At 44.1% G+C, this 14,885-nt stretch overlaps 2 protein-coding genes across 7 annotated transcripts in view; both read right to left on the bottom strand.

The window, feature by feature from the left end:
- The window catches only part of BDH2 (3-hydroxybutyrate dehydrogenase 2), a 28,072-nt gene extending 23,650 nt beyond the window's left edge, over nt 1-4,422 (bottom strand). The window contains exons 1-3 of one of the 3 annotated variants that reach the window (XM_069593594.1): nt 3,978-4,031; nt 1,619-1,822; nt 599-781 (exon numbers count right to left, since the gene is read on the bottom strand). In XM_069593594.1, coding sequence (XP_069449695.1) covers nt 599-670 — 72 coding nt within the window. In that variant the 5' untranslated portion in view covers nt 671-781; nt 1,619-1,822; nt 3,978-4,031. Of the gene's footprint in view, nt 1-598; nt 782-1,618; nt 1,823-3,977 lie in introns of all 3 variants that reach the window. The other 2 variants (XM_069593592.1, XM_069593593.1) reach the window with 2 other exon arrangements.
- A 5,373-nt stretch (nt 4,423-9,795) lies between these two features.
- Nucleotides 9,796-14,885, bottom strand: part of CENPE (centromere protein E) — a 77,641-nt gene continuing 72,551 nt past the window's right edge. For all 4 annotated transcript variants that reach the window (XM_069592973.1, XM_069592974.1, XM_069592975.1 and 1 more), the window contains 3 exons: nt 14,617-14,800; nt 12,697-12,962; nt 9,796-10,167 (listed from right to left, as the gene is read on the bottom strand). In XM_069592973.1, the coding sequence (XP_069449074.1) occupies nt 10,073-10,167; nt 12,697-12,962; nt 14,617-14,800 (545 nt within the window). In that variant the 3' untranslated portion in view covers nt 9,796-10,072. The remainder of the gene's footprint in view (nt 10,168-12,696; nt 12,963-14,616; nt 14,801-14,885) is intronic.

Below are 14,885 nucleotides of genomic sequence, written 5' to 3'. Positions count from 1 at the left end.
ACTTTGTAAGACCAAATAAATATTTTTTTAAAAAAACTAGGATTCAGTTATTGAACACCTCTCAAAATACTACCTTTCTTTGATTTTAAAGCCTGCACTCTATTTCTGAGCAGAGACTACAATCCAAATAATAAAAGAAAAATGGGTTATTTCAACACTTTTCCTCTTAATAAAAGTGGATTATTAGCTCAGGCGGGGGTTTCATGTGTGAGAAGTTGATATAAATTAGAAGGCAAAGATAACTTGATAGTCTCATAAGTCTGGAGTCCTGCCTCTGAACTGACATAATCTCAGAAAACAATGCACTTCTGTAGGGCCCCTTCAGTGACTTTATTATTGTGCAGAGAAACTGAGGCAGACAGATAAGTTTCTCAGGTTAAAGGTTATCAGTGACATCACAGGATAAATGTGAGGTATTCATTCCCTCATCTGCCTGGAGTCGGAGTAGTCACTTTTCCTTTTTGTAACTTAAGACAATAGAAGCACAAAAGGAAAAAAAAAAAAAAGAGCAGAACTAAATAACCATGGTACCTGGCCCCATAACTAACTTTTGGTACCGCAAAAGTTAGTAAGCAAGCAACAGAAGATAATAACTTACCAACGCAGCTGCCCGGCCGATCCCCTGAGCAGCAGCTGTGAGGACAATGACCTTCCCATCAAGTCGACCCATCCTGGAACCTGCGGTTTAATCTACAGACGTGTATTTAATGGCTTATACTGTAGCCCGTGGCCTTGTGCAGTAACATTTAGAAGGAATGGTTCAACGGACTCCTTTAAGACCCTGAAGACACACACCTCTGTCAAATATTCCCACCACCTGAGAATATCCCCATCCATCTCCAAGAACGCTTACCCTAAATGCCTAGCTTTGCATATAAAAACATTTAGCAAAGCCCAGTAGCTCAGTCAGTAAAGAATCTGGGTGCAGTGCAGAAGGCACAGGTTTGATCCCTGGGTTGGGAAGATCCCCTGGAGAAGGGAATGCAGCCCACTCCAGTTTCCTTGCCTGGAAAATCCCATGGACAGAGGGAGCTGGAGGGCTGCAGTCCACGGGGTCGCAGAGTGGGACATGACTGAGCGACTAACACACGCTGAAGTGGTACCTGATGACAGACAGGCATGAGACTTCAAGCCATCTTCAGGTTGCTTCAGCCTCTGCTGCTGGTACAGCCCACCACCTTCTCCCCTCTGCCCCTCCCTGCAAACACTGCGTGGGTCCTCCCTACTGGGGACTGCTTCTTGCTTCCTCCCTTGTACACTTTTCTTGGGGTCTGTACTATCAGTCATCTTTGGTTTTTCCAGGGCTCTTGGTAAGATTTCACAGTTGGCCTCAGAGAGTCATTGAAAAATAAGAGTTGGAAAGTCAGAGCCTGTCCAAACCCCCCTTTTACACCTGAGGGAACGGACTTGACCTGCTCAAGGTCACAGGGCTGGTCAACAGCAAAGCCAGGACTAATGTCAGGCCTCCTGACTCTTCCGTATGTGAGCACCCTACCCCACAGCGCTGCTGATTAAAGTTTGAGCATTCAGCAGTAACACTTTAACAGACACAAACAGTGATTTTTAAAAGGGAGGACTGAGGAAGTCTGACAGGGGAAATAGGATCTACAGAAGATACCTGGTCAATGCTTGGACTGTAACCCAGATCGCAGGGTGACAGGAAAGGCTAGTGATGAGGTTACAGCTAGTGAAGAGTCAAGCGATGATCAAATGGGGCTGTCTGCAAGGAACCAAGTCCTTTCTCTCACCCTGCAGTTCTTAGTGTATGCCTCTGACCGCACAACAAGGCACAAAATGGCTGCTTTCTCCCAAGACATCATATCTGCATTCCAGGCAAAAACAATGAAGGGAGCAAAAGACAGAAGTCTTTCAGAGACCTGGCTTTTCTATTTTGGGAGGAAGCCCTCCTCTGAAATTCCAGCCCATGTTTTGTTGGCCAGCTTTAGCAGCAGAGGCTAAGAATTCGAGTTTTATTTTCCAGTCTTTACAAACTGAAAAGGGTAGGGGTTGGGGGAGGCGAGCTGGGTAGGTGTTGAGTGAGCTAATAGATAGCACATGCACAAAATTACCTTCCCAGTCTGCTCATTACCTGTCTGATAAAGAGTGCAGAGAGCTAGCTAGTCTAGCCTGGAGGGCTCACACGATCCAGTCATTTCTTTTTGAACTTATCTCTGTTCTCGTCAGCCAACCTTGGCTTTTTGCGGTAACTCGCCTACACTTTCAAGCCTCCAACCTCTGTCCCAGCTCTCCACGCTGAGGGCTAGTTACTCCTGTGGGCAATCGGTACTGGTACTGGAGGATTTGAGAGCACGACAGGACCAGATGTGTATTCTGGAAAGTTTACTGGAGAGCAGGCCTGGGGAGGGGCTGAGCAGCGGGTTTCCTTCGGAGGAAACTGCAGTCGTGCAGAGGCGGTGGACAAATGGAGGGGTGGAGGGCAGCGGCGAAAGAGAGTGTTTAAGAGCTGACCCAGGGCCTGGTCTGGGTGCACTGATTTCAAAGAGATTACGTGGTTCGCCCAGTGTTTCACGGCTAGAAATTCAAACCCAGGCCTCCTGATCCTGGATACAGAGAAGATCTTGTGGTTCTAAATCCCCACAGGGCGCCAGGGCCTTGCGGCTCCGCGGAATTGGTACCCGTAACTGACCACGATGCCAGCGCCGCGGTCTGAAACCCATCTGAGTTTGTGCCGAGGCCACCGCCCCCGGGCCATTTCCGGTGCCTGGGTGCCTGGGTGCGGCACGACTGCCAAGGCGAACGCAGCTTGGGGACACCCCGAGCCCCTCCCGCCTGCCGTGGCGCTCCTCCCGCGGACTGCAAGGGAAGCGGGATGCGCGCACCCCGCCCAGCCCCTCGTCCGCTCCCCGGCTCCGCCGCGGTCTAACCGCTCTCCCAGCCCCAGTTCCTCCTCATTTTCTCCCATACCAGCATTTCCTCCAGTAAAACTCGTGCGTGTGTAACTTTCTCTAGGAGTCAAGTTTCTTGCAGGACCAGACTGACAGCGCGTGGGTCTAAGAACTGCCCCAGGGACTAGCTTACGACTTCACTGATGCTCTGTGATTGACGGAGAAGCAGGACGTTCACAATGCCTGACATACTTTGATGCAATTTTAGGTTTTTTTTTTTTCTTCCCCCTTCTTACATGAGTGATACCTTTTAAGTTAAACCATGGTAAAAGTTAAGCTAAACATTCAATATAATATTTTGGAAAGTAAGAAACCCCAATAATCCTTACCCGCCCCCAATCCTGAGCATGATGTATTAAAAAGCTGCTACTTTACACTGCTGTCATCAGTGACTTTTGGCCCACGGCCCTGTGAAGGCACACGCCAGGAAGCTTTGACACCTAGAGAAGCGCTTACTAAAAGCGCTTGAAGCGCAGGGCAGCCGTTTTGCTCACTCATGACCTCCTCCGAGCTGTCCTCCTTCTTTCTGGGGTCAGATTTTAGAGCTAAAGCCTTGTAACTAGATAAACTGCACTATTACACGAAAACGCGTTTCTTTGGAAAAATGAGTGCAAACATAATCTGAAATGGCGAAATGAGGCAACTTTCAATAAATTTAACGTGAAAATCAGACAAGATCGATTGCTTACTCCAAATATTAGAATCAAAGTGCTATTTTTTTTTTTTAAATTTGGCCCACCTTGCTTATGGGATCTTAATTCCCCGATCAGGGATTGAACCCCCGCCCTCCGCAGTAAGAATGCTGAGTCCAGAGACACAGAGCCTTTACAGGAATTCTTGACGAACAGGAAAAAGGATGTCTACAATAGACTCCTTTGGCTATTTTGAAAAACTTACCAGAGTTTCAAATTTGTTAAACATCCCTTCTTATCCTGAACTTACAGCTAAAAGTAATCCTGAAGGAGGTAATGTGCAGAACAAAGTAACATCTGAAAATTAAAACTCTCCTTTCCCGCCCCCCACCCCCACCCCGCCGCCAAAGTTTCTTTTTTAATATATTGGGAAACTTACTTTAGAGCAGCAAGCTCATGGCGTCCTCCAGACCACAGCGCTGGCAAGAAACTTAAGACCTTTGTGCAGAAGCAAGTCAGGTGCCTAGGAATGCCTGTTGGGATTTGTAGTTCAAGTTTCAGTTTTTAGAAAATTAGGCGCACATTCATATATTTTATGTGTATGTGCTGCCATCTAGTGGAGTTTAGGTAGAACTGTTAACTCCGAGTGCTAGAAGGGAAAAGTGGAAAAGCAGCCTGGTGGGCTGCCGTCTATGGGGTCGAACAGAGTTGGACACGACTGAAGCGACTTAGCAGCAGCAGGTGTCTTCAGTTCACTCGCCCAGTCATGTCCGATTCTTTGCGACCCCATGGACTGCAGCAAGCCAGGCTTTCCTGTCCACCACCAGCTCCCGGAGCTTGCTCAAACTCATGTCTATCCAGTCGGTGATGCCATCCAACCATCTGGTGTCTTAGAATGTAGAAATCACTTCCTTCATCAATTTTCCCGAGAAAGTGAAAGTGAAGTCTCTCAGTCGTGTCCGATTCTTTGCGACCCCGTGGACTGTAACCCGCCAGGCTCCTCTGTCCATGGGATTCTCCAGACAAGAATACTGGAGTGGGTTGCCATTTCCTTCTCCAGGGGATCTTCCCAACGCAGGGATCGAACTCGGGTTTCCTGCATTGCAGGCAGACGCTTTATCCTCTGAGCCACCAGGGAAGCCCCAATTTTACCGAAGTTCGGCTCTTTTATTTGCACTTACTATGTGTTGCTCTGGGGGCACTCGAGAGTGAATGAGCCAGGAGTTGCATGTGGAAGTTAGCAACAAAATAGAAGGAAACCAGGTCATTGAAGATCCTGGAGCCTTCCTTCCTGCACCCTGACCTAGATTGTTTTGAGGCGGGGAAATTCTCTTGTGCTTTTAAGGTATGGATATGGTTATTTTGACACACGCAATCTATTGTAACACTCATTACAAACGTAGTGGCAGAATGCAGTCATCTTGAGTGTACTGCGGGGGCTGAGTCGGGGAACTTCGAAGTGCATGCTGGGTAAGAGGCAAAAATCAAGTTTGGCCAGAGAGAGAATGGAGAAAATCAGATGGAAATATCAGATGGAAAAAGGTTTACCAGATCATGTGAGCCCTCTCTACAAGGCTTACTAACTCATACTTAACAGGCATGTAACTGAGCCTAGAGACTGTTCAGGCTAGTTTGTGCACGTGCTATTTAAGTAGGGGTCTCTCAATGCCCATGTAACTCACTTTCCCCTGCCTTTTACTTAATAAAAGCTGGAAAACAACTCTCAAATTCCCAGCCGTCTTTGCTTCTAGAGCTGGTCAATGAAATAAATATAAGCTGAAATCTCTGAGGTCTTCCTTCTTGGCTAGAACCCTGAGGCCTCTCTGAAAGGCTTTTGACTTTTGCTCTTTTCTCCTGGAATGCAGTGTGATGCCTAGGGACATGACAACCATGTTGTGATCTGGTGTGAGGTCAGAAGCATACATTAAAGACAGCAGGGTGAGTGAGAGAAGGGCCTTGGATCCTTGAGGACAGCCTCAAGTTGACAGCATTACCATGTGACAGGCTGTCCTATAGTAACCATAACTGTTGAAAATCAGCTCTCTGAACTTCTCATGTGGGAAAATAAACTTCTTTAGATAATGCTTTTTGCTCTTGGAGGGAATGTGTATTTATAGTAATCACAGTGGCTCGGAACAAAGACTGTGAAGTCAGAAGGATGAAGGTAAGTCCCACATCTTTCCCGCACTAGCTGGGTCAGTCACTTAACTCTACAAATCTCAGTTTTCTCACTTGCCTCAGGGATGCCACCAGGAGGAAGGACTTGGCGTGAAGCCATCAGTATAAATGCTATTTTTGTACTTTGTTGTTCAGTTGTTGTGTCCGACCCTGTGACCCCACTGATGGCAGCACGCCAGGCTTCCCTGCCCATCACCAGTGCCCGGAGTTTGCTCAAACTCATGTCCATTGATTTGGTGATGCGGTCCAGCCATCTCATTCTCTGTCATGCCCCTTTCCTCCTGCCTTCAATCTTTCTCAGCATCAGGGTCTTTTCCAATGAGTTGGCTCTTCCCATCAGGTGGCCAAAGTACTGGAGTACTTAATAAGTGTTTTTGTACTTAATAAACATTAATTATTAAAAATTCAATTATAATGGATGGAAAATATTGTCCTTAGGAAAAAAAAAAAAGGCACCAAAACCCCAAACACCCTGGCTTAGTTTTTGGTAACAGAACCTCATTGCCCTACTGTAGTTTATAATGTTGAGTCTAATGATCTGCAACCATTAGCCAGCTGTGCTCCTTGCTTTAAGAACAATCCCTCTTCTTTGACTTTTGAATTCAAGATTTTGGAATACACGTTTTATGAACATGAGAGTTCTCTAATCAAGGCCAACTCCGATACTTTTTCTTGAGCCTTCCTTCATCCCCTGGTCTTCAACAGTAGTGGTTACTTTATGACCACCTGCCTCATGGTAATGCAAATATCTGCTTAGCCATTTGTCTTGTCAGTGGACTAAATTTCTCCAAAGCTAGGGACTGTAGCTTTTTCACCTTTGCATGTGATCAGTTCATATTAAAACTATATGCGTTGTTTTCCAAATACGACGAGTTCCACAAAGGCAGTACATTTTGGTGCCTAGTCTGATGATGAGCACGTAGCTGATGGTTAATATTTGCTGAATATTAATGGTAAGGTCTCGGTGATAATTGTGAGGCTCAAGAGCATGTTTCCTATGAATATTTTGTCACCTTTGGTCCTAATTTTGCTTTCCAGATCATTTTAGTACTGTCTGACCGTAATATTGTTTAACATTCTCACGAGTTTCCATTGCTGATTTTCATAATCGTTCCTTTGCAGTCACTCACAATATTGAAACTTGTTATCATTAGAGGTAAACAACATACCAAGGGAGATGTCAGAGGCGGAGGGACAGAAGCTCTCTTTCCCTGACAGACACCAACTTAACAACAATATATGGGCCAAAATACTTTTGTGAAAACTTTAGAAGCCAGTTAAGAAGGCTTCCCTGGTGGCAGTACCCCAGGTCAGGGCAAAGCTGGGAACGGCCGCACTGAAGCAGGTGAGAAGAGCTGTTTCACTTCACCTGCAACCACCCCTCCCTGGGCTAGCACAGCTTAGCCTCTGGCTCAGTTTCCCATCATGGGAGTAGGGGAAAGAGGGGAGTGGAAGGTTCACCTGAAGTTCCAGCTTTCAGAGGGGTGCCCGAGTGACTGGTTACTCTCCCCTGACTCGGAGTGTTGATGGAACTGGCATGGCTTGGCACCAGAGAACCTGCAGAGACTGGTGTGGCTCTGCAGTCAGGCCCAGGTGCCCCCTGGAGGCTTCATTCTTGGGAGGGAGGAGAAGAGTGAGTGTCTGGTGTTCCAGCTTTCTGAATGGCTGCACAAGAGACTGGTTTGTGTTTCGCCTGACTTGGGGTGCTGATGGGGAAGCTGATACACTTGGATGCCCGGGGGCGATGAGAAAGAAGGACCGTGGCGTGACTTGCTGCTGCAGCACCAAAGAGCCTGCAGTACTGCAGACGGACACCAGAGGGAGACATCATGCGCGCCTGAAAGAGAATTTGGCAGCCCTCTCTAGTTGGCAAATCTCATACGCAAGCCCAGAGAAGTGGCACACCCCGCAAAGGTGTCAGAGGCCCCCCCAAAATCTGTAAACAAGCTGACTGATGAAGGTGTTTCCCTGTATGAGGCCAGAAGAGGTGGCTGCTTTTTTTTCAAATGCATAAAACCCAGCAAAACGTCAGAAGGCACACAAGCATGGTCTATCGAAAGAAACAAGATAAATCTCCAGAAACTAAAAAAAATGGTCATCTAAGAATCACCTATCAAAGAATTAAAAATGACAGAAGCTCAATGATCTACAAGACAATGCAGACAACTAAATGAATCTGGGAAAATAATGCATCAACAGCATGAAAATATTAACAAGTAAATAGAAACTATGAAAAAGAACCAGACAAATTCTGGTGCTGAATAATAATCAAATTGAAAAATTCACTAGGGGGGTTGAACAGCAGACTTGATCAAGCAGAAGAATCAACAAATTGGTCATTTGAAATCATCCAGTCAGAGAAGCATAAAGGAAAAAGAAAAGTGTAGAGAGCCTAAGGTACTTGGTGGACCAACATATGGTGGTACTTCCAGAAGAGAGATGGGGACAAAAAGTTGATTTGGCCCCCAAACTTCCCAAATCTGAGGAAGGAACTGGACATCCAAGTTCAGAGTATTAAGCAACATTCTTTTAGACTGGAAACCCTATGACTAATTTTATTTTTAATGGCCTTTAGTTTCCCTGGAGAAAGGAATGGCGACTCACTCCAGTATTCTTGCCTGGGAAATCCCATGGACAGAGGAGCCTGGCGGGCTACAGGCCATGGGGTCACAGAGTTGGACACAATTGTGTGCCCTGAGCACACACAGAGCAGTTTTATTCTTCAGGTGAACTTACCTACTACTATCAACACTTTGGGGGAAGTGGACATTGTAAAGAATCAAACCCACAGTGCTGTTGCAGTGTTTTGTTTGGGTAACTGTGGAAAGGAGAAACAGGTCCAGGTGACAGGATTACAGGAGAGGACACTTTCCCCTTAGCGTTAGTGAATTCCTATGACAGTGTTAAGGGAAAATATCCAATCCACAGACTTTAGAATGATGAAAGTGAAGTTGCTCAGTCGTGTCCGACTCTTTGCGACCCCATGGACTGTAGCTTATCAGGCTCCTCCGTCCATGGGATTTTCCAGGCAAGAGTGCTGGAGTGGGTTGCCATTTCCTTCTCCAGGGGATCTTCCCGACCCAGGAATTGAACCCGGGTCTCCCACATTGCAGGTAGACGCTTTACCATCTGATCCACCAGGGAAGCCCCTTAGAATGGTGACTGTGATGCAATTCCTAATCTTTCTCTGAATAAATATTCTTACCAAAGAGCCAAGAATGCCTTGAAATTAGTAACTCTGTTCTAAGTGCATCTTGCTGTTTTGTGTGGTTTTTCAAAATGACGTGATATAAAGTATCAGATACTTTCTAAAACCGTAGTTCGTAACAACCTCTAATAGGTCAGAGACCCCTCTGGGGATATAACAAGAGACAGTATGGACCTCAGTATCCTAGAAAAATGGATCCACACACACAAGTTACTATTGAACTTCAGAGGTTTTACAGACCACATGAAGTCCAGATGCCTTGTCTATCTGTGGGCACCTCAGGTTTAGAAAACTTTACCTCGATAGAAACTCTGGTGCTGTTTCCTCGTGTCTAAAATTAAAGGGCACAATAAATTGGTGTTTTTTTTTTTCCCAGTTGCTAATGAAGTGCAACCGACTACAAAGTCTAATAACAAACCAGTTTAGAGTGCCTGCACAGGGAGTTGGGGGGGGGGGGGTTGTAACTGGAAAGTGAGAAACAAATTCCATAGCTGTTACAGCAAAAGGAGGATTAAAACTAGAGGATGCAGAGGCTGTGTCACCTGCTGTTCCTAAGAGCCTAGATACAGAATGCATGGGCGTATTTTTACCGCAAAATTCTGAAAGTCAACACAGCAGAAGAGAGCAGGGCCAGATATACCCTGAGTATCCCACCAAGAAGCCATCAGTTAAATTACACGGTGCTATGATCTGGAACAACTAATCAAACATTTACTGAATGTTTAAGGCACTAAAAGAGTCTATAATTTTGTTAATCAAATGATACTTTATATTAACTTATGACTTATGCTTAGAAATTCTCTGTCATATGTGGATAACTTTATATTAATAAAAATATATACATTTTATGTATACATGGAAAGATTGGAAATTTCCTTCAATAACTTTATTCTTTATAAAGCATATAAATAAATAAAACTTTTCAACTTCTGAAGGATTACCACGTTTAAGAAGAAGGCACACTGCTGTCGCCATTCTAGATTATGGGAATGCATCCCATTCCTTCATCTTCCCCTCCTTGTGGCAAAGTGGGAACTGAACTGAAGCTGGACTGTGACATGCCTGCCAGGGATAGACACATCAAGCAATAAACACAGACACTTCCAAACGTGGAAGGCTGGGCCGCCAGAAACGTGGCAGAGCGGAGCCTACTGAGTCTTGCACTCTGGCACCTCTTTTCCTGACGGCATTTGCCAAGGACCTCGCTGGGGATCCTCGGTCTCCACTTCAGCAGTTTGTTCTTCTGAGGAGGAAAGAAAAAAAAAAATCAACAACAAAAGTAATCTTAGTGAAAACAGAGACAAAACTCAAATACAACTGAAGTGGAAAGGAAGCTGTGACAGTAGAGACATGGGAAGAATAAATCATGGCGCTTCAACACGGTCATTAGTTTCCTTGTTAAAAAGGTAGACTTCCCTTCATCAGAGATGAAGACATTTATTCCCCATTTTCTCATAAAACGAATGCTTAGAAAAACCATACTGTACACAAAACCTAGAAGTAATAAATTTTTAGTTGGAATCCATCAATCTGAGAAGCAAAGTAAATCAAACAGATTAGCTGAGTTTGATTTTCTTTTGTCCTATTTTTTGGGAAAAAACTAGTGTGCTATACAAATACTATGTATTTTAGAGAATACTTAGCCATTGTTGGAAAGCTTTCTTTGAAGCTTTAAAAAAGCATTTTAACTGCATCTATTTACTTATAAGTAATAACTTTTAAAATTATATATGCATAAATCTAGGATAGCTGATCTTGAGATAATGAAAATCCCCTTTTATAATTAAAATTAAAAACTGACATTAACTTTTTAGATTAATATTTTATTAATACTAATTCAAGGATTATGTCCTTTAATTCTGAATTGATGAATTTCTGATTTATCCCCCCAGCCTTTTATTTCACTTAAAAATCGTAGCAGAAAGATCCATGTATTGATAAAAAGACTTAAGCATTTTTATTTGCAGTTGGATTAGTTCATATTATGCTTGCGCCTTTGGCACTGTCAGATAAAATCAAAAGGTGATTATAAAACATATCAGTTTTTCCAAAGACTCTTCTAAAATGGTATGTGTATGTGTGTGTATACACCAAAAGCTCTATGGAAGTGTTAACTAGTGTAAGGTCCTTAAGTGTTTGTTAAATACTATTCAAAAAGCTGAATAGTTTGTTTTTTTTTTTTTCCCAAATTGCTTTGTTCTTTACTATCTCCCTAAGAGCACTGTCAAGGTGCTGACTTAATTCCATTTTGGTGTGCAGTTGATGAGAATGAACTGATTCCTTCTTTGTCACAGCTCCCATATTCTTTTCTGGAGAATTCCATGGACAGAGGAGCCTGGAGAGAGATAGTCCACGGGGTCCCAAAGAGTCAGACACCACTGAGAGACTGAAACCTTCACTTTTCAGAGCTCTCATACACCCTGGCGACCTCTCCTCAGAGCTTTAAATATCTGGCAGCTGCCTCTTTTGATGAAGCCTTTTTTGTTTTAGGTTTCTACAAATGCAATAGGGTATTTCTGACAGGTGGATACCCTGTCACAAAGGGCTATGGCCATGCCCTCCTGGGCATGTGGTGAGAGAGGCTAAGACACCAGATTACAGAGCTTCTCCCGGCACGCTCCCCACCTCTGTGGACAGTGCCTCCGCAGAGCTGGGCCTGATGCCCGACACCCACTCCATCCAATCAGGCACTGAGCCTGCTGATTCTACCTCCAGATCTCTCCATCTGTCGCGTCCCCTCGACTCTGTTGTGCCTGCCCAAGTTCACGCTGCCCCCTTGCCCAGGCACCCGTTAAACTCTTGCTCCCGTGATTTGTGGGGTACCCTACAGCTGAGGCAATGTGTTCAAAATGTACGTGCCATCACGCTCCTCTGCTCTTGTTAGATATCTGAAGGCTTCCTCCATCTGCTCTCAGGGTCAAGTTTAAATTCTTTCACCCTCGCTACAGAGTCCTGCAGGTCTGGCTCTTGCCTCTCTTCTTTGGTTCACTGACTCCATCCACAGAAGCCTGCGTTCCTTGCGCTCTGGCCACGTCATGCTCCTTCAGCCCTTCCCCGACCGTGGTCCCTCCTGCTCTGGCTGGGGCTGTCAATGTTCTATCTGTAAATGTGCTGCTCTCCTCTCTCTGTTCAGCTAGCTCCCGTTAACCTGTCAGATCTCAGTCCCCTTCTTCAAGGAAGACCTCCATAATATTCCTAAAACAAGAGCCTACTGTAAGCCTCAGAGCCTTCTGCAGTCTAGAATTTTCCCTCTGACTACCTGACTGCTGTCTATACCTAGTGCACTGTAAGCTCCAGGACAGGAACCGCACCTAGTTTTGCTTGTTACTTCACCACTAGGGTGTAACATGTATCACAGAGTCGATATTAAAGAATTCTGTTGACTGAACGAATGAGTAAATATGCAAGTCTATGATCCAGCTTGTGTAAAATGAATATATAATCCTACTGGAAATACTGGCCCGCTGAATTCCTAAGAAAGTCTTTTTCAGTAAAAGTAGTTTTGTGTATAGGGCAGTGTCTTTATAGCCTTGGGAGTGTTGCTTGTCCATTCCAGGGAAAAGATGACAGTTTAAGACACAGGCTTCACTCAGGGTAAAAAGTGACTGCACTTCAGAGAAACTTTGTCCCCCCAGAAGGCAATGAAGTCTCTGCCCTGTGAGCTTGGTCAACTCCATCCTCTCCTGTCGATACTTGCCCTGTGGGGTCAGGTGGTAAAGAGAAGTTCCGACTGTTATTCCCCCATTTCTGAGTAACCAGTATATTTACCTACCTGGACAAAGGCCTAAACCTGAGTTATCAAAATAGCGAACTGGAGGAGGTACTGGCAAAGACTTTGATCGGTTATCAAAAAACCAAGATTTCGGCGACTCCTTTGGCACAGGATCTTGGACATTCCGTTCCTTGCATTGAGAAGACATATGGTGTCTCTTTTTAGAGGGTGTCCCAGTCACTTTAGGAGACTTTGGAGAATTCTCACAAGTTACTTCTTTGTGAACCTCTTTTTTAAGAGTTCTCTCCTTCCATGTCTTGACCTCACTGGAAAGATAATGATAATTGCTTAAATGTGGTGGTGGTAGGCAAGGGGGAGTAGGAGGAGAAAAAAGGAGACCACAAGACTGCAATTCCTGCAACGTATTCACATTTAAGTTAAAAAAAAAAAGTTTTATTTTTATTTTTTTAAAATGTTTTTTTAAAATTGTGGTGTGTGTTAAAATATACATAACATAAAATTTAGCATTTTATATTTACATTTTAGTTTCAACCTAATGATTCCTGTTTGGACTGTTTCTACAGTTCAGAAAATGAAATGAGGTCATTATAAACTGAGTAATTGTAGTAAATCTCCATAATCACGAGGGTTTGAAAAGAAATGGTATCAGATTTTAAATGAATTGATGATATGATCTAGTGTATTTGGTGGCCATAATTTGATAAATTAGCCTCTGGGATAGATGACTCTAATGTATCTGTTATTTTAAGAGAAATAATTTGTGGTGCTTTTCTGGATTCATTATATTCTGGCTTCATAGAGGAAATGCTACCAGCATTGCTCTGGTTCCTCCAGAGAGAAACCTGGGCAACGATCCTAGGGCCCCTTCTTCCTCATACTTATTTCTCAAATTCATCTCCTTATTTTTATCTGCACTGGTACCATTCCAGTCCATGCCAAAACTATCTTTTGCTTGGGCAACAATAAACAAATTCCTAAGCTGGGGCCTCCTATACCGAGATCCTGTCTGACCTCGGAAGGTCAGGGTCTCCTCCAACGGAGGCAATCCTTCCAGTACATTTCGGATCCCCTCCAAACGTCCTCCCAGTGACCTCCGGGGGCCTGTGCTATCGGGCCAGCTCCCTCTGGTATTTCACTGCGCCTCACTGTCTCCGTCTCTGCCCTTGCTACACTGGACGTCTTTCGGCTCCACCAGCAGGTGACTCTTTCGGACTCGGGCCATGTGCAGATGCCATCCCCTCAGCCTAGAGAGCTTACCTGCCTCTCCTTTCATCTGGCCTAGCTTCTATCAGTTTTCACACTGAATCTTAAAGATTAATCTCTTGATCAGCACCCCTCCCCACACCAAGAGTTGATCTCTGTTATATACTCTTTCATAATGTCCTACTTTTTGATGTTGCTGTTGGCTTGACAGCACTCACTATAAAGAATTAGTTATTTGTGGACTTTACTTATTAGTTTAATGCCTAGTTTTCCTCTATTGTACCACTGGCAGAGGTTAGTACAAGATTCTATTCTTGGGTAGAAGGTAAATAATTAAATTTGTTAGAAATGTTTACAAGTAAAACTAAGCAGCTACAGTAAGGGACCTAAGGTGCTCTTCCTTGAGTAGGGGGCTCACTGACTTGGGTATATGGACTTGTGGTATATATGAGCTGCCCCCTCAAAGATCTCTTTTTTTACTTCCTGGTTCTTGGCTTAGTTAAACATAGGTCAGTTGATTGATGGCAAATATATGGAATGGTGGTACTGTATTCCTATTCCTTTTAGAAAAGACATATGAACTTTAAAAGTTACTTTCTCCATCTTGTGTGAAGGATTATCAAATGCAAAAAATATTTAGTTGGGAAAAAGTACCCACTCCGCAAAAGAAAGCTAAAAAGACAAAACTTACGTGTTTACACCATTCTCCCCAACATGTAACAGACACAACTTCTGTATCATATAAGGCGCGCTTACCTTGACAGTTCGTTCTTTTGCTTCATGAGCTGTTCATTTTGCTGCTTTAACTTAGAAACTTCCTTTTCTAGCCGTATATATTCACTTTTCAGGATAAGAGCTTTCGTGCTTTGTACAATGCCACTGCCACCTCCACAGGTTAAGGGTTTATTTGAAGGCTGAGTATCAATATGTTCTGATAGCACTGTGGGACGCGAAAGCACAGACGGGTGGGGGATAATTTCAATAGCTCAAAATTAAAAAAAAAACAAAACACAAAACAATAACAA

The sequence above is a fragment of the Ovis canadensis genome, chromosome 6, assembly GCF_042477335.2.
Source record: "Ovis canadensis isolate MfBH-ARS-UI-01 breed Bighorn chromosome 6, ARS-UI_OviCan_v2, whole genome shotgun sequence".
Taxonomy (NCBI): domain Eukaryota; kingdom Metazoa; phylum Chordata; class Mammalia; order Artiodactyla; family Bovidae; genus Ovis; species Ovis canadensis.
This window is presented reverse-complemented; position numbering and strand designations above follow the sequence as displayed.